At 40.9% G+C, this 25,001-nt stretch overlaps 1 protein-coding gene and 1 long non-coding RNA gene across 3 annotated transcripts in view; one reads left to right on the top strand and one right to left on the bottom strand.

Annotated features, from left to right (window-relative positions):
* The window catches only part of ankrd50 (ankyrin repeat domain 50), a 36,579-nt gene extending 24,887 nt beyond the window's left edge, over positions 1-11,692 (top strand). Inside the window, exons 4-5 of one of the 2 annotated variants that reach the window (XM_071457163.1) lie at positions 6,028-9,566; positions 9,867-11,692. In XM_071457163.1, coding sequence (XP_071313264.1) covers positions 6,028-9,563 — 3,536 coding nt within the window. In that variant the 3' untranslated portion in view covers positions 9,564-9,566; positions 9,867-11,692. Of the gene's footprint in view, positions 1-6,027 lie in introns of both variants that reach the window. The other variant, XM_071457162.1, reaches the window with a different exon arrangement.
* A 2,431-nt stretch (positions 11,693-14,123) lies between these two features.
* The window catches only part of LOC139605943 (uncharacterized), a 135,969-nt gene continuing 125,091 nt past the window's right edge, over positions 14,124-25,001 (bottom strand). The window contains exon 3 of the long non-coding RNA XR_011684506.1: positions 14,124-14,188. This is a non-coding gene — a long non-coding RNA (uncharacterized lncRNA). The remainder of the gene's footprint in view (positions 14,189-25,001) is intronic.

The following is a 25,001-nucleotide window of genomic DNA, read 5'->3' on the forward strand; positions in this document are numbered from 1 at the left end:
GTGGCATGAAAAGAGGGATTATTGGCCCTTATTACGAGCCCTACTTTTTCCTCCTCGATTGCAGAAATTGGAAAATGCACAGTTTGAGTAAAGTTAATAATATTTATGTGCTGTTGGTCCTGTTTGATCTGTGTATTCCTGTCTTAACACTCAGTTCTCTGTTGGAATTTTTTTTCCACTTGGATGAAATTTCCAGACATCTGTGCAGCTGCAAGAAGCTCTGTGATATATAGTGACAACTAGAGTGGATATCCATTATGGGGTTGAGTGAGAGAAAGCACATGTAAGTGACCAGGTGCACTGTCTTATGATTCAGTCTGTTGTCACCATCTTAATGAGCTTCTGTCATTCAAAGGCATTAGTACAGTTGCTGTTTTCCTGCAAACTTTATCATATGATGGATGCATTATTCTTCATGCAGGTGGTCTGATAGTTTTGTCAGAATTCGTCACACAAACTGAGCCATGCTGTATGTGTTCAGTGTGTTTCTTTTAGCCCCACCCCCACCACCACCACAACCTCCACATCATCAGCCCTGTTCAGTTGCACCACAACAGGTTTGACTGGAAAACCCTTTCACATCCCGGTTGAAATCCAGCAAGAGGCGTGTTCGGGCAAGAGTGTTTTCATGCGCTCTGCCTCCAGCATTACATAAATTAATTGTTAAAGTGTAATCATTTCAGCGTCTCGCCTGGTGGTCGTTCAGTGCAGTAGGAAATATACAGTACGCACAAAATGTAGCCACTAATCTGAAATGATTTTCTGCTGCAACAGTTATCTTTGCACAGTTGAATTAAGGCCTTATCAAAGCTTCTCAGCACTTTGCTTTGTCTTCTCTCACTTGTGAATAAGCCACATTTATCCCAGATAAAATAGAAAGTGTTATCTTTATTCGTCTGTTGGAGTAGAAATTAAGAGAGTGTACACAATCAAACAAGGAGCTCAACATTTATTTTTCAAAGCTTAAATGGCAGCGCACTTTTCAAAGGACTGCTGTTTGCAGACCGTTGGAGCTGACTTTCATCCACATACTTGTGTTTAGGAGGTTGGCGCTCTCGTGTTTTTTGGAGCCGGGGATACTCTGCAGCTGTCGAACAGACGTTTGTGGAGCGCGGGTTTACTGGAGAGCCCGAGGAGAGGGGCAGTGAGGCTTGGGTTTCTGTTTTCTTTATGGATCCGATGACTTAAGATGGTGTCTCTCGCGGAGAACGGGCCAAATCTCGGGAGCTGCCACTCCAAAATCAGGCTCGGTGAGCTCGGACCTCTAGTTTGTCGATGCGGACACACACGCTGCCTCGTTTGTCATCTGAAAAATTAATCTAGAAGGCAAACAGTCCCTCTTTTGTGCACAGGGCTCTGTCTATCGTGGCTGGTATCCAGTTCTGTAACGAGCAGCAGCTGGCTCAGAGGCCTGTACTCGGGAGCTGCATCCCTCACCCTGATGAATGTGTCATTTGTTGCTTGTTTAGCAGTCGCCTTTGTTCAGACTCTGAACCATCCTCTCACACACATATAAATAGCCTGGACACACACACACACACACACACACACACACACACAAAACACACAGCTACAGTTTGTGTAGCCCTCTTCTCATGGTGCAAAAATCCCGGCCTCATCATGACTGCTGCGTTTTTGGAAAGAAAGAAAATTGTTCTTGGAGAGCATTTGAACATTTATAGCCAGTGAGCATTCTCGCATTCTTCTGTAGTACTTAATAGTAGTTCCTGTTACACCACAGTCATCAAATACAGGTTGGATGAATTTCCCCCTGTGGTTGTTTTTAATGTTTCTATCTCCAGGAGCAGGGCAATAATAACGCCATGCCTTCACAGTTGACATCCAAGCCTTATAAAGTGATGTCTGCTGATGAAGTGGAAACTGTAGGTCATCTTCCACCAATATGCAAAAACTGAAAGAAAAGGTTCTGACTGGATGATCTTGCTTGTTCAAGTCTTTTATTTCTTGCTTAAAGAAATAGATTTTAAGAAAGTGTTTTTTATTTTTTATTTGTTTTTTTAATCCAGGCAAGTGCTTTATTTCATGGTGGCTACAGTCAAATTTTTGTCTCCTCCTCCTTCCTCCAGCTTTTCCAGTCACTGTATCTTCATAATTGGTGTGTCAGCGACTGTGGAATGTAGGAGAAACTGTTTATCATAAACTACAGCACAGCAGCATTTTTCTTTTGTCCCCCCTGAGAAAATATTCATGATAGAGTAGCATCTCCAGAATTGGGCTGTAATGCACGCTCAATGTTTTTCTTAGTCCCCCCCAAGTGAATAGAGAAAATCTGAACATCAACATCAAGACTGAATATTAAATGTCACACTTTTCTGAAGTCATTGGCAAAGTGATTTTTTTTTTGTCCTTGTTTTTCCCCTTTAATGGCCTCTTCCCCCTTCTCAGCTACTGGGTTTCCTGTCCCAGCTGGAACAAACCCAGAATGTCCAAAGAAGGATCGGGTCCAGAAAGAGTAGGAAGACCAGTCGGTGATGTCAGAAAGTCACACACACAGGCAAAGCAACACACCAGGCCTCAGATATCTGACTTTAAACATAAAAGTATCATAAAAATGTGGTACTATGTCCCTTTGTTGACTGAGGCACTTGTGATTGTGCATTAGCCTGAAAAAAACAGTTAAAAAATAAAACTAAAAGGTGAAGTTATCATGTATACCAGCTAGTTTGGCCTTCAAGCTAAACAAAAAAGCACCAAGAGCTTAAGATAGTAAAACAAAAGGCTGGAGAGAAGGGTGAGGAAGAGTGAAAAGTCCTCTGATGATAGCACAATAGGCTGAAATTTGATCTTTAATGTTTTAAGTCTGAGCCAGAGGAGCAGAGAGTAGACACAGAACAGGAATGTACATTAGGATCATGAGTACCTTCAAGTGTTTCTGTAGCTTTTTGACATAAACCTGAAGGTAACCATCCCCACACTCAGAATAACCCATTAGAACAGGATCCTGTCAAAATGAGTTAAATGTTTGGAGCAAAGGTTTGATATATACACAATCTTTAATGGTTTTTAGTCCTTAAAGGTAGAAGGGCTTGAGTGTTTTCACTTTACCTATAGCTACTCTGCATGCTCACCATGAATCCAGCTCCTGGAATGTCAGTGACTCCTCCAGGACTGAGGTGGGAGCTGGTGCAGCGGGGTCATGGAAGCCAGAGAAAAGAGAGGGGAGGGTGGAGAATGCACACAGCCGCTGAAAAACAATGACAGACTGAAAGTGGGTTAGGGTCATTGAGTTTCTGTAATTATCAGGCTATTATATTGTATAATACTGGCGAGTAATACTTCATGAAGCTTTATTAATTTAAACTGTTTGCACAGCTGCTCCTTTGTTAAACATTAAACTGTAGACATGAATATTCCGGATAAACAAAATGAAGATATGTTATATGAGGTTATTGTTTTTATATTTATCTCAGGTTGGTCTGGTTTAGATTGTAGAACTAGATGTGTCTGAACATATGATACCCATTACAATAAAGCCATTAATCCCAAAAACGTACCCCCTACTTCTGTGGGGCCCTGTCGTAAAATATTTTATAATAGGTAATTGGTGCCTATCACGAAGTCCAACCAAAGAGTGTGTTTTATTAGAGTGAATCCAAAAAGTATTTTCTCTGATTCTCTCTTGCTGTCATGTGTCAAAGGTGACAAATAAATCTAGTCATGAGCTCAGGTGTGAATGCTTACATTTAAACTGTTTTATCGCAGTTTGAAATATAATGAAGGGCTCAAGGACAGAGTAAAAGGAGATTATTGTGAAGTGCTGTTAGTGGGTGTGAGCTTATCTTAAACAAACTCAGAAGCAGATGATAAAGAAAACCCATGACTCCTCTGTTTACCAGGATCTGCTGTCCAAACTGTCAGTACCTGCTTGGGAACTCTCGTTAAACTCACCAGGTTCGTTATCTGGCTTCCAGGTGTGGTTACCGCTGGGGGAGTGTGGAATAAGTTCCCACAGTCTTCTCTACCCACACAGTCACAGTCAGATGAACAGAGCACCGCCTCAGGCTTGGTGACAGTCTGATTCATAATGTGTACAGGGAAAAGTTGTGTTATATAATCAAAGCAATCACATTTCACTGGTAAGGATGAAAGTGTTGTTGCTGAATTTCTTTTCAGCAAAAGCTTTTAGAGTTCTTTCCTATGAGTACAGAAAATGATTCCCCAACGTTTGACAGGACCACAACAGCAGGGCCAGGCTTACAAACATGAATGTTGCTGACTGAGTGATTAGATTGCACCATTGGTCAGCTAAATACCACGTGACTGAGTTGAAGTTACACCATTGGTCGGCTGACCAAGTCTTGGAGTTTTCTCTTAAGCTGCTTCATCAGCAGGGCAACTTTTCAGACTCCTTTAGCAGCTCCTTGTATGTATGAATCTAGCGACTTTTTTGAGGAACCATAGCTACTTTCCATCAAACAGAGTAGCCCTTACTGTGAGGCTCACCTCTCTCTGTGTCTACTCTGTGCAGTTAGTGGCAGAGAAGTAAAGCTGCAGTTTCTTACCCAGACAGAGGCTCTCCTCTATGAGTGACAAAATCGCCTCTAACTTTCTCTCTGAGTGATCATTTTACAAATATAGCTCAAATCACAGCACAGCCTTTGTCTTAAACTTGTGTGTTTGGAGATTTTGTCAGACGTCACGGCTCAGAAGTTTAAAATGTAATCTTAATGGGCAATGTTTCAGTCACAAACTTGTTCCGTTGTCTGACAACAGAAACAGAAAAACATGTAAAGAGAACAGCTTTATTGGGAATTCGGCTGTATTAAGATATTGTATATGTGAGCACAGAGAATAGAGAAAAGCAAACAGATAAAGAACCAACAGCGACAGAGCATCTGGTGACATTTTTTTCCTGTCCCCCGAGAACCATGGGAACTGTAAATAAAAGTATGCAAAAACGCTGTCCTTGCCCTGGGGTTGCAGGCTGCACAGACCATGGATTTTAGCATGGAGGAAAGTTCACTTTATGCCCATTAGCCGAGGCCATTATGGAGCAATTTTTTCACGTCTCGGAGAGGAACTCCTATTAAAGATCATTCATTAAGACCGACTGTGATAATTTCCCTTTTTTTTCCAGAAGGATTTTAAAGGTCTGTGCTGGGAGCATGTAGCATGATAATAAGTGAGGCACGGGAGAGATGTTTTACCAGCCATTGATGTGCAACAGGCATGGAAATGATGTCTCCTTTGCTCTCCCCCATTTTGATTATTGTACATTTTCAGCTGCAGATTTGCTCCTGCTGATTAACCACTAATAACCTCTACTGTCAGTTGATGGGTTGAATGACCTATCAAGTGGGCTTTAATGGTGAAAGGAATTATATTACTTTCTTAGGGTCTATTGCATCTGTTTTTTTGGTGCTTTCCTTTTTTTTTCTTCTTCTTTCACTGATTATTTACATTTGGGTACAGCAGTACATGGATAAGCAACAGCACAGGCATATTTTAATATATTAATTATTTCAGTCATTTTTGTACAGAAATTATGGCTGTTTTTATCCTCATACAGGCACACTCTAAATTATTACATCTGAAATTGCTTCTGCACCAAACATAATACAGAGCACTAATTGGCATGAATTTGTTTTCCTTGGTACTTTATGGGCTAAACTGATAACGAACTCCCGCTGATCGTGTCTGCTTCCACCAGCCAGAGGGGTTATGCTCTCAATTCCTCTGAAAGGTCTTTCTATAGCAACATGGCTTTACTGTTAATTATCCTATGCCTTAGGAAGTTAAAGGTTGGCTTAACCTAATTATCCAAAGGTACAAGATCAGTGGATAAATACTGGGTATGATCTCAAGGTCAGACTTAAGCTAATGACTCAAGAAGCACCAATGGGAAAGTAATACTAATCATCATCATCATCAACTACGATTTCATCACTGTTCCCACCCTTTGATGTTTTAGTTATTTTTTTGTATTTCTTTTTTTTCCATCTAGATCGCCACCACATATTAAGCATCTGTCATCAGACCATCTAATGTCCATTTCTTTTCTTTCAGGATTCCGCAAAATCAGCCTTGATGATCTGCGCAAGGCCTACATTGTCAAGGATGTGCAACAGTACATCCTCCACAGGCTGGACCAGGAGGAGGCCCTGAGGCAGCACCTGACCAAGGAGACGGCTGAGATGCTCAACCAACTCCACATCAAAAGCAGCGGCTGCTTCCTCTACCTGGAGCGAGTGCTGGACGGCGTGGTGGAGAACTTCATCATGCTCCGCGAGATCCGTGACATCCCTGGCACCCTCAATGGCCTCTACCTATGGCTCTGCCAGAGACTATTTGTCAGAAAACAGTTTGCCAAAGTCCAACCCATCCTCAATGTAATCCTGGCAACTTGCAGGCCACTCACAGTCAAAGAACTGTACCATGCAGTCTGGACCAAAAACATGACACTGACTATGGAAGAGTTTCAGAAAAAGATGGACATTCTCTCCAAGTTGTTGGTTGATGGCCTTGGGAGTACTAAAATTCTTTTTCACTACAGTTTTGCAGAGTGGTTACTGGATGTTAAGCATTGCACCCAGAAGTACTTATGCAATGCAGCAGAGGGACATAGGATGTTGGCAATGAGTTACACCTGCCGGGCAAAGCAGCTTAAACCACTCGAAGTGCAGGAATTTGCACTACACCTTGTCAATTCCAATCTGCAGATTGAGCCATTTAATCTGGCTCTCTGGATGGTTTGGAATGGAACTCCTGCTAAAGACTCTCTGACCACTTCTATACCAAGAGAACAGGAGGTTCTGCAACTTCTGGTCAAAGCTGGAGCTCATGTTAACAATGAGGACGATCACGCCTCATGTATTGTACAACAGGCCTTGGAAAGAGAGGACTCAATACGGACATTACTTGACAATGGGGCATCTGTGAACCAGTGTGACTCCAGTGGAAGAACTCTGCTGGCCAACGCTGCATACAGTGGAAACCTTGACGTTGTCAATTTGCTAATATCTAGAGGGGCAAACATGGAGCTAGAAGACAACCACGGACAAACAGCACTTACTCTTGCTGCAAGGCAGGGCCACACCAAAGTGGTCAACTGCCTGATTGGCTGCGAGGCCAACATAAACCACACAGATCATGACGGGTGGACAGCACTCCGCTCAGCAGCTTGGGGTGGACATTCAGAGGTTGTATCTGCTCTGCTCTATGCTGGTGCCAAAGTGGACTGTGCTGATGCTGATGGTAGAACTGCTTTAAGAGCTGCGGCTTGGGGAGGTCATGAAGACATAGTGTTGAACCTTCTCCAGCACGGGGCTGAGGTCAACAAAGCAGACAATGAAGGAAGAACGGCTCTCATTGCTGCAGCATACATGGGGCACAGAGAGATTGTTGAGCACCTCTTAGACCACGGGGCTGAAGTTAATCATGAAGATGTAGATGGGAGGACTGCCCTCTCAGTCGCTGCCCTCTGTGTCCCCGCAAGTAAAGGCCATGCTTCTGTTGTGAGCCTTCTGATCGACAGGGGAGCAGAAGTTGACCACTGTGACAAAGACTGCATGACCCCTCTCCTTGTGGCTGGCTATGAAGGACATGTCGACGTAGTTGATCTGCTTTTGGAAGGTGGAGCCGATGTGGATCATACAGACAACAATGGACGCACCCCTCTTCTCGCTGCTGCATCAATGGGCCATGCCTCTGTTGTCAACACATTACTTTTCTGGGGGGCTGCTGTTGATAGCATCGACAGTGAGGGAAGGACTGTGCTGAGCATTGCATCTGCTCAGGGTAACGTGGAAGTGGTCAGAACTCTGCTGGACAGAGGTCTGGATGAGAATCACAGGGATGATGCAGGCTGGACCCCACTACACATGGCTTCATTTGAGGGCCACCGCCAAGTGTGTGATGCCCTTATTGAGCAAGGCGCTCGTTGTACAGAGGTAGACAATGATGGTAGAATACCGCTGATATTAGCTGCACAAGAGGGACACTATGACTGTGTGCAAATTCTTCTGGAAAACAAGTCATGCATTGACCAGAGGGGATATGATGGGAGGAATGCTCTCAGGGTGGCTGCACTAGAAGGCCACAGGGACATTGTTGAACTGCTGCTGAGCCACGGTGCTGATATAGATCACAAAGACGCGGATGGACGCCCAACACTCTACATATTGGCACTTGAAAATCAGCTGGCCATGACAGAGTATTTCCTTGAAAATGGAGCAAATGTGGAAGCCTGTGACACCGAGGGCAGAACGGCCCTCCACGTGTCCTGCTGGCAAGGGCATGTTGAAATGGTGAGGCTGCTGATTAACTATCATGCTGATGTGAACGCCTGTGACAATGAGAAGCGATCTGCCCTCCAGTCTGCTGCGTGGCAAGGCCACACAAAAGTCGTGCAGTTTTTGATAGAGAATGGCACACATGTGGATCATACATGCAACCAGGGAGCAACAGCACTGGGGATAGCTGCACAGGAGGGTCACATTGATGTTGTGCAAATACTTCTTGAAAATGGTGCTGACCCCAACCACGCTGACCAGTTCGGACGCACAGCAATGAGAGTGGCAGCAAAAGGTGGCCATTCGATGATCATAAAACTTCTGGAAAAGTATGGGGCCACAACTCTAAATGGCTGCAATCCTTCCCCTGTACACACCATGGAAGAAAAAACACCACTGGCTGTGACCGGTAAGATGCAGTCCCTCACCATTAAATCAAGTAGTTCTGGCAGCACCGGGGCAGGAGATATGCAGTCGTCTGGACGTGGTATACCCAACGGACCGGTCCATGCTTTCAGTTCACCATCAGAATCTCCTGATTCTACTGTAGATAGACAGAAATCCTCTTTGTCAAATAATTCCCTCAAGAGTTCAAAGAACTCCTCCTTGAGAACCACGTCATCTACAGCCACAGCACAGACTGTACCAATTGACAGTTTTCATGGACTGACGTTCACAGAACAAATCCAGCAGCACTCACTGCCTCGCAGCCGGAGCAGACAGTCTATTGTGTCCCCTTCCTCTACGACTAAGTCCATTGGTCAGCAGCCGTCATCTCCATCCAATGACTTTGACTGGTCTCAGTTAAAACCTGGTCTCAAGTCATCAAAGGGAAGTAAGACCGGAAATGGGACATCAAATGGTAAAGGAGGAGACAAGAAAAAAATCAAGAATAGCGGCTCAACACAAGGTCAGGTTTTGGAGTATGAGATGACACAGTTTGACAAGAGGATCGCCCTCAACAAATCAGTAGCGAACATTTCAGTGAAGGATCCCCATTGTAAGATCATGATTGGTGGTTCAATTCAGCAGGAAAGGGGACAAGGCCAAGACCAGTTCTTTATCCAGCAGCAGAGCTGTTCTGAGAAAAAGAGGAATGGCATCATGACCAACCCCAACTATCATCTACAGGGTAATCAGGTTTTCCTGGGTAGGGTATCAGTTCCTCGGACTCTGCAGAACAGAGGCCACCAGGATGTTCTAGATAACTATCCCATAGGGGAAACCGAGCTAAGCCTTAAACAAGCCCTGAAACTGCAGATTGAAGGATCAGACCCTGGGTTTAACTACAAAAAGGAGACTCCATTATAGCTGGTAAGACTTACTTTTAAAAATAATCCTCCTATATGTGCTCGTTTAATTACATCAAGCATTTGTCTCAAAGTTTATGTTAAGGTCAGGGCGAGAGCACGTATGTAATATTTTGGCTTGTCTGTTCATTTACATTGGTTAATATAGAGACTAATAACAGACTTTTAGTTGTTACTGGTTGCTTGCACTCAAAGAGCCATCTTAAATTGTTGGATTTAATCAGAATTGCATGAAGAATGCCTCAATCTGGACTTCTTCCTGCCAAACAAAACAATAACCCAAATCATTCCTATACTGTTTCAGATGTCTTGAATGTCATTCGTCATGCATACCATTTGAGGGACTGTGCCAAAGCAACTGTTTTCATCTGCATAAAAAAAAAAAACACTTTTTCTTTTTTTGTTCATCAGTGGGAGACCTCAAAATAATACCTAGGGAAGATTGTTGATTTGCTGCCTGAGGCTTATGTGAACTGATACTTCGATGTGCCTACATCTGTTACAGCCTTCTTCATGTATTCATGCAAACTATCATTTTAATTTAATGCAATGCTATTTAATAAACAGTGTATGCACTTTTAAAAGAGTAAAATGACAGACATGCATTTGTTCTATTCACTATGTATCCCATCCATGTTTTATCAACATAATTGTTTGATAGAAACTTACCAATGCTTTTTTTTGTTATTATTTTATATTATGTTTGTTCTGTCTATTTTTTTTTTTTTTTTTTCACACTGACAGCAATGTACACTGAATACATTGTCACCAACCAGAGGACATAACAGTAACTGATGCCATGGTATGAACTTAAGCGCATTGATAGTCTGCCTTTCTAGAGACCCCAAATAATCTGTGTTAACCTTGATCAGTGTGCTAAGCCTATGTTGTGTGTAATATGTTAATAGCTATGGCAGTTTACTTCATGGGTATATACAAGCATATTTATTTTTGGAAAAAAAGCCACTTTTGCTGCATTTTTTGTGTTGCATTACGCTCTACTATGGTGCTGTGTTCAGAAGTTGCCTGCAGTTATTTTGGACTCCTAATTTTGTTGGCTTTGTGCATTTGTGTATTATTAAAAATATCTAAGAAAGTGAGAGATTCATTGAAAATGTAAAAAAAAAAAAAAGAGTTCATTTTGTCCCTATGGGATTTTTGAGTTGTTTGTGTGTTATGTTTTTGTGTGCATAAAAAATATTTAAATAACCCATTGTGTACCGTCAACAAAAGTTTGGTGCTAAAACGCAGCAATTTCAAGTGACAGCAGTGATTTAAAAATAAAATGCATTTGTCCGCAGAGTTACATGTATAACCTACCGCACTGTAAGAAACAAAATCCAAGCTTTGTTTCCTTATTGTCATGTGGTTAATTTTCAGTAATTCCTGGTGGATTTTTTTTTTTTCAGGGGCATGACACAAAACGACTCAAAAAGGGGGGTTCTGCCATTAAGATGACTTGTAGCTGTGTCTGTGATATTGTTTGAAATGTTGTAAAGCCAAAGTTGAAACAACGTACTCTGTCCCACCTTCCCCCACCGCCACCCCTGTGAGAAGCTGAATATCAGCTCAGCGGGACTTAACCCTGCGGGAGAAGGGAGAAAGAGGGGAGGAGGTGCTTGACTGTGACGCTGAGGGAACTGAAACATCTGTTTCTCATGAACTATGTGGGGCTGCGTTAGCATTTACAGGCTGTGTCATATTTTTGCAGGCTTTTCATAATGTTAACAGTGAGCTATTTTTCGCCAAGAACTGGGATCGGGGGGGGGGGGGTAGAAACCTATCGCATGCACAAACACTTATAAGCCCTAGAGAAAGCTCTCAGCTCTTCAGTACTACAGTAGCTCAAAAGTATGCCATGAAGGGTCAATAGAAGGATTCAAGGCAGGATTGGGTCTAGAAACAGTGTTGGAAAACATACTGTATAGTCTTATTAAGCAGTTATCTTGTTTGTCTTGACTGTGTTTTGTCTGTCATCTTTGATTTGACTGTCAGTGATTGGATTGTAAATAGCTTCCCATGTACATTCAACTTTCAGTTAAAAAGAATTCCTGTACTATATGAAGTGGAATTTTCTGATGTATATTAAAGTGCTTAATAAACATATTTGCTTTACTGCTGAAAAAGAAATATTTCTCTCTCACTTTTTGTTCATATAGAAGGGCTGGATGGATATGGTATATATAGTTCTCATTATGGGGGCATGAAGACATTTAAAGGTCCCATATAGTCCTCTTTTGATTGGCTGACCGATCTCTAGACGGAAGCCACAGAAGAGATGTAAAACTACACTGAGACTGATTGGTATTTATAGTAAAGGTAATATTTCAATTCCTGTGTGTTCCCAGTCAAAATGCCAAATCCTCTTAAAATTCGAGGCTGATTCTGACTGATTGATATGTCTTGGCCAAAAATGCTGATGCTCCTTTAAATCTAAAGAAGTCTCTAATTTTTTGGAAGACGGATTGTAAAATAAACAGCAAAAAAAGCCTGAATAGGTGATTGAGAAAGGAAAAGCAGCTACCCGAAACTGACAAATCTGCACTGACAGTGATTATTTTTTTCTCACAAATTTCCATTCCTGTAACAGTTACCTCTTGTTTTCTTTGAATCCAAATGTATTCACGAAAGTTTTTTTTTTTTCCCCCTGTATTGAGGCTGCAAAACCACAGGCTATGCTGTTAATACCTTTTTTCACTGTTGGTCATTTGATGGTGGAGGGCCAAACCAGGACACTGCAGGCATTACAACACATGGATCAAGCTGAAGTGGAACAGGCAAGCGTGCCAAGTGCTATCGCTGCCCCCCCCCTCCTTCCCTCCAGTTCACCCGGTTCATCTCAGTTCAACAGGAGCTGCAAGAGGGACCAAACACAGAGGGATTAAGGATTTGTCTAATTTTAATACAAATTTTGATGAAATCTTACAAAATGACACAATGTATAATAATTGGAAGAATTGGATTCCTTGATGTATCAGTAGGACTCACCCTTATAAGTCAGAATAGATGAATAGCAAAATAGAAATGGAGCTGAGTCTCAAATTAATTTAACTAAATGAGCAGCATTTCAGCTTTTGGCTCAAAGCGTGAGGATTGGACAAAGATGTTACACTGACTAATTAGGCTTAATTGCCATCACCCAACATTTCATGACATATTGTGCCACAGAAAAGCAGAAGAGGCGTTCAGACGTTTGGACCTTCAGCACAGCCTTTGCTGTATGTTTTCAGAGGGTGGGTGTTAATGAGCAGACCATCTGGTACTGATGTCATGTAGCATGGACTGTCCAAGCTTGGAGAATCTGCTTGTGAACCATCTGCCAGTGGCCACATCTGGTTCCTCTCCACCCATGCCCTTGTTTTGGATACAGTGCTAACAAGCTCCCACGCAATATACATAACATGGCGACTCGTCCCAGAAGCAACTCTAAACTCAGTGGCCTTCATTCACTCATGTGCCATCGTGAGCCATGTGTGCGCAGGTTTTTTATTCCAGAAAAAAAAAACTTTCTCTGAATAGCACTTTTTTAATTCAAGAGAGCTGAGTGAAATCAGATCTTGTTTCTATGGGGAGATTACTGTTCTCATATTCTTTTTCCTTTCTCCATCCTATTGCTGATTTTACATTATAATGAAAGAGTGGAATCACCACCACAGAGTAGTGATCAATTAACATAGATGAACACATCTGTCAGCTTTTTTGGCACATCTGTTTTTGAGAGAGAATCCTCATCGCTGTTTTCTACTATACATTGACAAAATTGACCCCTTCTCTAACTCCCTCAATGCACAAGTGAGATTGTTTCAGAGTGCATCGTGTCAGACCGTTTTTATTCCCTAAATGTTAATTGCTGTTCTGGGAAACTGGCATCCGTACAAGCATAAACAGTCAACTTCTGCAGATCAATGCCAGCAGTGATTTGGTGGAGGCAGCAGCCAAGTGGCAGACAAAGGGGTATTTAAATCTGTCCATCCATTTTTATAATGGCACAAGTGCAGCCATGCAGAGCTCTTCATCATACCGGGGTTTCAAATTGGATTGACTGGAGTTGCCGGCATAGGAGCACTGCTAAAACTGTGAGTTTAAAAGGAAAAGGTGATTTTTTTTTTTCCAAACTCAAAGCAATTACTCGACAATTCAGAAGAGGAAACGACTGCACTTTAAGTACTTTGAATGGAAATTCATGTTGTGGTTGGAGGTCCAATGGCTTTGAGGGAGGCTTTAAATACATTCACCGCTACATTTAATAAGTGTTACATTGTTTTTACGTGATTTAGAAGTTAATGTCAATTATAGTTTTGTCATTGTTTCCCCTCCTTTAGAAACTTTGTTTCTAAACTTAATTTATCCAGGAAAGACTTTTGTTGGCCACACCTGCTCTTAGAAGAGCCCTGCTTCACATGTAAACACATCTCAAAGTCAGACTATGAAACCTCCGACAGAAGAAACAGCACATTTATTTACTTACCAGGGAAAAGTTGAACTGGTTGCTTTAATATCACCAGTGTATATTAAGATCCCCTTTGCTGACTTTTCATTAACAATGCACACTGTTACTAACCTTTTTTTTTTTTTTGTTGACCACAGAGTTGCAACATCACCAGGTCTCTGGCATGATTGTGTGACCTGCAGTAAACAGAAGAAAGAAAGTTACAGCAGTGAGAGGTAGGTTAGCTGCAATGGTCAACAAAGGTAACTACTGTATTAACAGGCAAAGCTGTGAAATAACAGTATTGCTTTATCAACAGACTTCTCTTTTTAACCTTCATGGATGAAATGTCCTGTGACGTTAGTAAAAGTCTCTGTAGGTAACAGAGGCTCCTGTTGTCTGAGTGGGTACCTTCGCTCTTGCAGCTGTGTGTTGGTTTATTTTATCCAAGCAACACAACTACATGCAACCACCAGGATGCATGGTGTCCCACTGCTTCGGATCAGTAAGGACACTGTTAGGAAAAGAGGGAGTTTTGTACTAAAAAAGTAGAGGGGAAAATACCTAATCGATTTGGCCAACTGAGACTGCTAAATAAGCCTCATATTAGCTTTGCACTTGCACACCATAAAGTCTTGGTGACAGCTGCGTAGGATCACAAACTCTTGGCTGGGGAGAGGACAAAGAATACTGCACGCTGTCTATCACTTGTACTCACTTATTTAACAACACTTTGCTCCTCAGACTAAATGGGTACAAATAAAGCACATTGTGCAAGATTCTTTTTCTTCCATTCAGATGAACTTTAAAATACATTATTGCATGAAATAAGGAGCCCTTTCTTTTGGGATTTTTTGGAATACATATTTGGTAGTTTCACCATTATTCGACAGATGAGAGTACAGAGACAGACAGTAAACAAGGGGAAAGAGTGAGGGGTGTGACACGCAACAGTCGGAACTGAACATTAGCAGTTACATGGTGTGTGTTTTAATGATCTGGCAACCAGGACGCCCCAGTTGTTCCCCATTTCTTACAGCATAGTTTCTCAATGACGGTATCACTTCACAGCCACTTGAACTCTCTTTACAGCCAGTACAGAGTGATAGAGTAACTCTTTCAAAATACATAAAGCATATCAGTTTCGTATTAAGATACACTTGAAAAAAAATCCCAGCTTATATTGTATTGACTTATTGCTGGTAACCTTGTAACCCTTGGTGCTTCAACTCTCATCCATGAGAGGCTTAGCAAGCTTGTCTTCCACTCCTTTTTCCTATAAACAACCAATGATGGCCTCGACATCAGCCATTATTCACAGAACCACAGTTACATTTGTAACTTTACTTTTAGTGACCTCCAATGTGAGTCTGAAAGCCAGAAATCTCTGATCCTCCCGAAGTAGTCACTGAGTTATTGGTATCGATCTAAAGCCCCCATCATTCCCCTGCAGATACATTATGATCACTTTGTGCTATAGGGCAATATAAATCTTAGTTATAGCTCCTATAAACTTCTGGACTCTCACAATGCCAACAAGCAGTAATCACAAAGTTGGTTTCAGATGTTGTTGTGACAGCCAGCCTGCTGAATTTTATACTCTTTACTGGCAACAGTTCAAACACAGAGCATTTGAGTTGAACAAGGCCATTCTAGTCCGGATTTGTGTCAGAGTAGTACAGCAGGTGGGGATGGGGGAGTTATTCATTGGCCTTTCAGGAGCTGAGCATTTAAAACATGGCTTAAGAGACGTGCTCGTGCTCATCTGTTCTCCTATACAGTTCTTAGATCTATCAAAAGGACTGAATGCACTTTTATGAATGTGTATTTTACAAAAGGAAGAAATTCAAAGACTTTATTTTATAATAATTATACCCTTCTATTTATTGCAGTGCAGCATCAACTCAAAAGTTGAATTCAAAATTTGGGGAAAAAAAGCCTGTGCTTAAAAACAGGCAGCTTTGAAAGCAGTCTCTGCTCAACAACAATGTACCAACTCATGGCCAACAAAGCTGGAGAATGAGAGATTATACATACTGTATTCCTCTTTGTTGCCTGTTTACATAATCCCTGCAGTCTCTCATCAAGGAGCGTGGATGAAAAGCTTTCATCAACTCTCTGTGGAAAACCTGAGTTCTTCTTTGAAGCTCAACACAGTGGCCAAACATGCACACAGGTGTTCCACTTTCACTAAACACTGAATAGGATCATTAACACACCTGAATGTAAAATCTAAAGTCAAAATGTCTGTCTCAGGGCGAACAAAACACTGAAGCACCAGTCTTTTGAGCGTGGGTGAGTTGGCTATAGTGCACCGTCATACTATGCATCATTACTCATTACAGCTGAAGCCAGGGACAATAAATGGACTAGAGTTTAACATGATGAAAGGCCTGTAGCTCCACCGGTTGAGAGATTCTGATGTTAGACAAAAACAGCTGCCTGTAAGTCAGAGAGCTCAGTATTTTGTAGCTTAATGCTTTCTTTCCATCCCAGTCACTTTCAGATGCAAACCTTGTATCTCCAAAATGTCAACCATTGAGAAGAAAAACTGCTTTTCTTCACAACTTGAAGACTATCCAGTTTTGAGAGCAGTCAGTGTTTTTGAAAAGGTTTCATAACCCAAGAGGTCAGAGGATTTTTCCAACCTTCAATTCACCTCTGTTGGAGTTACGAGATTTGCCCATGACAGAAATGACATGTGGGAGGGTGGAGTCTCTAAGAAGCAGCTGGGAATTGAAAGCTTTAAATATATGCAGGGAAAACTCACAGAGAGCAAGCTCTCTTTTCCAGGAGTGTCCTCTTTACGGGATTGTACAAAATAATAACTAAATGCATTAAAAGAAAAAAAAAAAAAAACACTATTCCAAACTAGATATTGCCCACAATATGAAAAGTTACACAATGAAGATATAAAGTGAAGCAGGGAACTAAAGATTAAACCAGACACATTCAGCTTGCGGTAATGTTTCAGTGACCAAAGCAAATCAGGAGTAACCAAGTGTGCCAAGTCCAATAGTATTCTGTATTTATTCTACTGCTAAGGTACAAACTTACTAAAAGCTGATTTTTTGAGGTTTGTCCTAATCCTACAAATTTCCAAAAGAGGCCTGCCCTGGGTTTGGTAGAGTCACAATGAATTTTAGAATTAAGTAAGATACAGTACAGTACGTATTATAGTTTTTCATGGAAGGTTTTACAAATGAAAGGTAAGTGGCTTTGTTGCACCAATGAGACAGAAATTTCCATTTTATATTTGTAGAGCTATGCTAGTGGCACGGCTGAAAAAGCAGTGTCATCAGTAGGTACACCACTTTTGTCCATTTATGTTTGCAAGAAGTGGTCGGATTGTCAAAAATTAGTGCAGATGTTAAAGGTCCCCAAAGGATGAATCCTATTGAATTGATGATCCCCTTATCCGTGCCACCAACAGGTCAAAATCTTTCAACATTTACTAGATGGCTTTGCACAGAATTTTGTACATACACTAACGGATCACATTTATTTTCTAATGCCTGCAGTAATCCACTGGATCCACCATGTTGAAATTCGGTACGGACATCTGTGTTCTGCACAGGTTAAATTGCTAAAGTTTTGACTGACTTTTCACCTAGAGCCATCATCAGGTCAGAATGATTACCCAATACTGTGATTCATGACCACATATTTGCAAAAGTAATGACGTTATCATCAGCTGCAGCTGTGTTTTGAGCTGATTGTTAGCATGCTAACATGCTAAACTTAGATAGTGCACATGGTAAACAATATACTTGTTAAATTATTAGCATGTTGGCATTGCCAATGTGACCATCTTAGCATCCTGACATTAGCATTTAGCTCAAAGCGCAACTAATTGTGAATATGAACAACAGCACGATCAACAGCACGATTAGTGATATAATACTTTGTTTTTATACATATTGTATCATTGTAAGTTTGGCAAATAATTCATATGACAATCTTTTTCCTATCTTTTGTAATTCCGAGATACTTGACGTCAGATCATTTTTTCAGTTTCAAAACTTCAAGCTCCAAATAATCATCTACAGTGCAAGATGTTGTGACATATATGAACTTTTCATGCATGATAGGTTTTACATTTGTGAACTTTGTATTAACTGTACTTTACTTGTGTCTGAATCTGTACAGTAATATAGCGTAGTGAACTACACAGAAGTTCTATCAACAATTAATAACAGATTCTGAAAAGTACAGGACCTAAGATTGAAACCTGAGGAGCTCCTCTGTCTAATTGTAAGAAACTGAGCGCACGATCAGCCACAAACTCTGTCTCTGTGTTTGAAAGACATTTTCTGAACCACCTACTGTAGCGTTACTAAAGCTATAGTTTCTGCAAAGTATTTCAAACTTGTGCTGTGTTCTGTATCACATGTCTTGACAGATCAATAAATGCACCACAGTGTTAATTTTTATCTAAGCTGGAATGATCATTGGCACCTTATGAACCCCCCCCCCCCCCCCTCCCCCACAGCCTCTTCCTTCCTGGTTTTACTGTACCTGAGCATTATGGGTACAGCACGAACAGAAGCAGATGAGAAGCAGATTTCACTTGCAACACAGCTTTTGCCCATCAAGCTGAGAAAAGTGAGCACCACCTGGGTGTTTTATTGGTACTGAGCTGCTAAATCGGCTTATTATGCAGAGCTATTATCGCCGGGAGTTGAGGAAATTTCACAGAGTTGGCAAAGGTTCTCTCTGTCTCTCGCTCCCTGGCTCTGTCTCTCTTCTTAGTAGTTTCCTTTTTTTTTTTTTTTTTTTTCATTTCTTTCTTACTTGCTTTCAGTGTCTGTGTATTTTTTCCTGTCACTCTCTTTCTCCCTGTTCAATGTCTTGGTTTTTAACTCTCTACCTTGTTTTCCCTCCCAACCTGTCTGTTTGCTTTGATTTATCTTTCTATCTTTCTTCCTTTTCCATTACCGCTATCCTCTTTGTCTATTTGCTTCTTGCTTTTCCTGTCCCTGTCTGTTTTCTTTACTTTTTATTTCCTTGCTTTTCTCATCTGTCATGTTGTTTTCCTGATGCCTTTTTTCTTTATGGCTCATTCTCTCTCTTCATGTCACTCACTCCTGCTGTTTATTGTCACTGTTTTTCTCTTCGTCCCTTCATTTTTGTCTCTGTCTCTTTTAGACTTTTCCTCTTACTCTTATTTGTCATGTCCACCTTCTTTGTCGCTTTCCTCTCTTTGTCTGTTTTTTGCCCTCCCCTGCCTTTTGCGCTCCCTCCCTCTGTTTCTTCCCTCCGTCAGCAACGCGCAGCCCTCAACACGGGTGCTGCAGAGTTCACCTCAGGACAAAACCCTGCTCTGCTGCTGCTGTTGCACACACACCGTTTGTCGACCGAATCAAAGTCCTGGGTGTAACGGGGTCTGGGGACAGATGGAGAACAGTGAGGATGAAACAAAGACCACTGACGCACAGACTAAGTGGGAGAAATATTGAAATGACAAGGCCGATTAAGACTAAGATGCTGCATGATATCACGAATGGATTCTGTTCAGTAGTTTTTTGAACATTAATATGCAAAAAAAAAAAAAGAAAAACCCCAAAACTGGCATAGACTCTGCCCTCTTGGCTTCAATTTTGCAGTCTGTTTGCTCCGTCTTGCTTCTGCCAGTATTTAAATTTGTTTTGTCAAGAGTGCTTAACTGATTTGACCTGATTTTACTTTTTTAGCAGATGTTAATCAGCAATCTCAAGACCGTACTGGATATCACTTTTCATAGTATATACACCACAACACAGTTGGAACCTGAAGGATCAGATTCCAGGTGGAAGTTTCGGGACAAACATATGAATTTTATTCATCAAACACTACAATGATGCAATAAGATAAAAAGAAATTACTCTGTGGGGAAAAATCGCCAGCAGTGGTTTGCCAAGAAAGAGTTTTTCCATGGCTCCAAATGCTGAAATTTAACTCAACCAGTGAGATTCGCCACGCTAGCAGCATTTCTCTGGGGATGGTAATGCCGGCCAGTCCATCATCTTTCCAAAACCTTAGTGTGAAATATTGCAACAGATATTGAATATATTTACTTGGAATTTAGTACAAATATTCATGGTTCCCAGAGGACGACTGCTGCTGTCTTTGGGGCCCCCTGACTTACCAGCAACCTTTCAGCACCTCCACTACAACAACAGGTAAAAAAAAAAAAAAATAATAAATCAATTAAATTCAAAATTAAATCTATATATGCTATACTTCAGTATTGTTAATATCCAATACTTGTTCATATGCTATATGTTAGCATATGCTATATGCCGCATGTTAACATGCCTAGTATTTTACATGCATGCTAATATTAGCAATCAAATCTGCCTCAGCATAGTGTTTAGTGCTAATTAGCAGGAGCATGCTACCACACTAAAGGGTGAACATATACCTTCTAAATGTGAGTATGTTAGCATTGCACTAGTGGGCATGTTAGCATGCTGCTGTCAGCATTTACTTCAGCACTGTGTTTGAGCATAACCTCACAGAGCCAATAGCATGGCTGTAGTCTTCTTTGGACCACTTGTGGCAAGAATCTAAGAATAGCAAAGTTTTCTCTCCGTTTCTCATGATTTCATTTTCTGCTGTGCAGTGAGCATTACAGCTCTGCTAGCATGGCAATACACTTTTAGTCTTATGCAAATCTCAGAGGCACATTTGCATAACTGAAACTCCAAGTTGCTACACAGTTGCTACAGTATTAGTAATGGTTGCTGGCTGGGGTGTCTGTTCTTGCTGTAGACATTCACTTACCACCATTCAAATCACTGGCCAAGCTTTTGTGTGCAACACCAAACCTTGAAAGTAGCTGCTATTCAGCACAACCAGTGCATGACACCTCAAATCTGGACTCCCCAAAATGTGAATTAGGCCTGACCTGGCAACCCTGAGCTGCCTCACATTTCTCTGTTACCCTCTTGCCTCATTAGCACTAACCCTATTCCAGGTCAAGAGCGAACACCCCTACATACTTTTTTTTTTTACACACTTTTCTCTCTCTCTATCTCAAAGCCACACACACCCACTCTATCTTTCTGTGAGCTTCTCTTTGTCTTGCTTGCTTTGTCCATGTGTCTCCCATACACGCACCCACCTAATGACACACATATTGTTGATCAGGGCAGCCAAGCAGGCGACTGACCTCATTAGGAACCATGGCAGCCAGCCAGGGGAGAGGCTGTCGATGAATGACCAAGAGGAACTGGTCAGGGAGCAGGAGACTGATCTCCAGAACGGAGGAGATCTATGAGTTTCTCCCTGCTGTGGTAAAGCTAGGATGCTTTCATACTTGGGTTAGACTTCTTTAATTCAATTGCCCTTATATGGGAATGTGGGTTAATTTTATTCATTTGCGCATCACACAAGATTTCAGTTATACTGTATTTTTTGACAGTTTTGACAAAAGATGAGGACATATTGTCACCACTATGTGAATTACTGGTCAAAACATGACTTTGTGGCTGGTCCATAGCAATGGAAAACCACCACTTTAGCAATTGTGTTGTTATGACTTTCTTCTCTCTAATTGGTTGGTACACTACTTTGGTCCAGACTGAAATTTCAACAACTATTTGGTTTTGATTTTAAATATATATAATCATTGTCCCCAGAAGACAGATCCTGATGACTTTGGTGAACCCCTCACTTTTACTCTAGTGCCACCACAAGGTTCATATTTGTGGTTTTGTGTGAAATGTCTCAACAATTATTTGATGGATTGCAATGAAATTCAGCTCAGACATGAACTGTAGTCGCTTTGTTGAGCCTCGAGCTTCTCATGTAGCAACGTTATCAGGTAAAATTTTTCAATTGTCCTCTGGTTTTGTTTCCACATACTAGCAAAACTAATGACAGACCGATCAGTCTCAACTTCGTGCTTCATGCGAATTAATAGTTAACAATAGCATGCCATACTAAGATGGTGAGTGTGGTAAATGTTATACCTTATTAACATCAGCATGGTGTTGTGACTGTGAGTATGTTAGCATGCTGACGTTGGCATTTAGCTCAAAGTACCGCTGTGCCTGAGTAGAGCCTCACAGAGCTGCTAGCTTGGCTGTGGACTCTTGGTTTATCTGGGTTTTGAATTTGCTTTTTGACTGTGAACACAGATGTCACAGAATATGGAGAATATCAAGAGGGAGATCGGTACATAGAAACTATAAACCCTTTCTGCAGCGTAAAAAACAGATAAAGCAATAAAGAGCAATAAAAAACTAAAGACTCATACACATGTATTGACATAATGACATATGCAGGTTTGACATTTAAGTGCTAGATTGTTATACTGTGTACCACAGATAGATAGATTGACAATAAGCCCAAGTTCGTGCTAAGCAATGAAACCTTTTTTTTTTTAAATATGTCACATTTTCAAATCAAACAGCCCAATGCAAAGCCTTTTCCTTCTCTTCTGTCAGACACTAGCTTCCATTCATCATGCCACTCTTTCCATGGCTTTCAACTGGCATGTCTTTGCATTAGTGGCTGGTGAAAAATCTCTCGTTTCCTCCTTTCCTCCCCACATTTGCCATTTACAATTTTCAAGTCGCTGAATGGAAAGAAAGTACAGTCAATCATACAAAGGCACATTCCTACTTTGTCTTCTGGATTTATGACAAAAGTTAACTTCAGCTGTGCTGCTGCTCTATATTCAACAGATATTTTACAGGTACTCCTCTAAGTAAATGGAACAGTTATGGAGTCTGGAGGACGAACATGCTGCCAAACATTGCAAATGATAGATTGCCTCTGCACTACAAGGATGTATAGGCTTTCCACTGGCGTCAGAATATGTCCAGCTGAATGCATTACTAAAACGTATTCTGGAATCACTCAAATCCCAACCAAGGCCCACAGACAGATTAACATATAAATGAAACTACAGGGAAGATCCTGCCTTTCATTTCCTATCTGTTTAGGCCAATGATGTAAAGTCAGCGAGGTTTGGAGAAGGAGACAGTCAGGTGTCTCCTGGAATGGATGTCCCGAGTCGGTATCATGGATAGCAGGAAACATTGTCGCAAAACTGAAGGATTCCAAATGAATAGCTTGAAAATGTCCTTGCTTGCAAGATACGATATTTCAAAGTGCAATGCAAATCAGTTAGATAATAATAATAATTTTGTTTCTTACTTGCTTTCCCAAGTCAAGAAGAGCAGTATGTTTATTTTTAATTTTTTAGTACTAAAAATACCTCAGAGCTTTTCGTGAGAGAAACAAACCTATAATTAATACACCACATGGCTTTGTCTGATAGCTTGAGGATTAATTCCTCAATAAACTCTGCAAGCTGAAGTTGTTGCCTGTGTTCATTTTATTAAACACAGTTTTGGCATTCAAGATAATATGCAAGTGAGAGGAATGAAAACACGCTGTTTAAAAAAAAAAGTCTCCCATGTACAAAGTAATTTAATCACTTATTAAATATTAAAACTATGTCTCCTCTTTATGGAAAAAAAAACTGTCTCCTTTCTAAATGGATTTTCTTTGGGCAAAGAGAAATTATTTCACCTTTCAGGTACATATTGCTGTAGCTGATTATTAATACAACACGTATTTTAAAAATGGATGAGATGGGCAGACTTTAGTCTGCCCTACCCTATCCTACCCTAAGTAGTTTGTCTCAACAGCAGCTCGTAAACTGAAAAACTTTTATTCCTTAAGCAAAGGTGACTCCTGAAGTTGTGCTCTACAAAGCCCTGCTAAACCCAGTGTTTGTTATAGCCTTCACACACGGTGCAGTAAACAACCAGCATATCCAACAAAATCGCTGTATAATTATATGCTACACTAAAAGAGCTGTTGCTATTTTCATCAGTACAGCTGTATAAGTAAACAATGTTTAGCAGATCTATATGCAGGACAAAAGTGTCACTGTATGTGTTATGTTAAATATGGGCCGCTTGACTAATCATAATCTAATTGAAAATGAGCAACACTTATTGGCCAAACATAATGAATGCACCTCTGTCAGCCCGGGTTGCCCTGCAGCAGACACAGATCAGGATGTGATATAGCAACACAATAAGTACTTGAAAAAGTTGAAGCACTGTGTGACCTCACAAAAATGGGACATGATGAAACATACATGAAGGGGACTTTATTAAACTAGAAAAGACTAACTTTTAAGTGTAATGCACACTAAAAACTGCAGATGCAAACAATGTGAACAGGTGTTTGGACAAGAGATGTTGCGTGGGAGTTGTAGGTTTAACCAAAGCAGCAGAAAAGGTTTGAAGTGTCTGTTAAAACATGAGAAATATGTTTAAGTTTTATTTGGCGTTAGAGCACCAGGACAATTTGCAATATAACTAAATGTGTAAGAGAGGGTTTAAGGCTTAACTGGCAGTTAACTGTGAGCTGAAATGTCATTTTATGTCTCAGCCATGAAAGCTAGCATAAAATGTTATTTGATAAATGAAGCATCAGTTTGTTTTTTCTGATGAAATGATCTGTGTTTATGTTTTTATGCTCCCTAACAAGCAACTTCTAATACTGTTGGTACTGTGGTGGTTGCAAAGGCAGAAGGAGCGTATGAAATACTCTGCACTGCTGCAGAAAGGTCACTTGGAGGAATTCAGGACCTATGGATGGGTTTACAAATGTGTCACTGTTAGACACTGAAAACCACGATTTATGCCCTGTCTCCCATCAACAGCCAACTTGGATTTTTTTTTAACCACTAAGGTCCTCTACGCTCAACCACGACCACTGTTGTTACCGAACCGTACTCAAGTACTTTTACTGGTTTGATGTTATTCTGTTTTTCTTACTCTCACAAATTCAATGCTGCTGCACACTCACTAACACATATTAATCCACAGCTGAAAATAGTCCCCAACAAATGAATTATTTTTCTCTGTTCAAGGTTTCTAATAAATGTGCCATTTAAAAAAAAATTATTAAATATTTCTGTCACAGATAGGGTGGGGAATTTGAATAGTTGAACTACTGCATTGTTGGTTTTGGTCTTTTTACAGGATCTGTTCATAGTAA

Source organism: Trachinotus anak, unplaced genomic scaffold, assembly GCF_046630095.1.
Source record: "Trachinotus anak isolate AG129_WGS33_773 ecotype Australia unplaced genomic scaffold, CSIRO_AGI_Tana_v1 ptg000021l, whole genome shotgun sequence".
In the NCBI taxonomy this organism is placed as follows: Eukaryota; Metazoa; Chordata; class Actinopteri; order Carangiformes; family Carangidae; genus Trachinotus; species Trachinotus anak.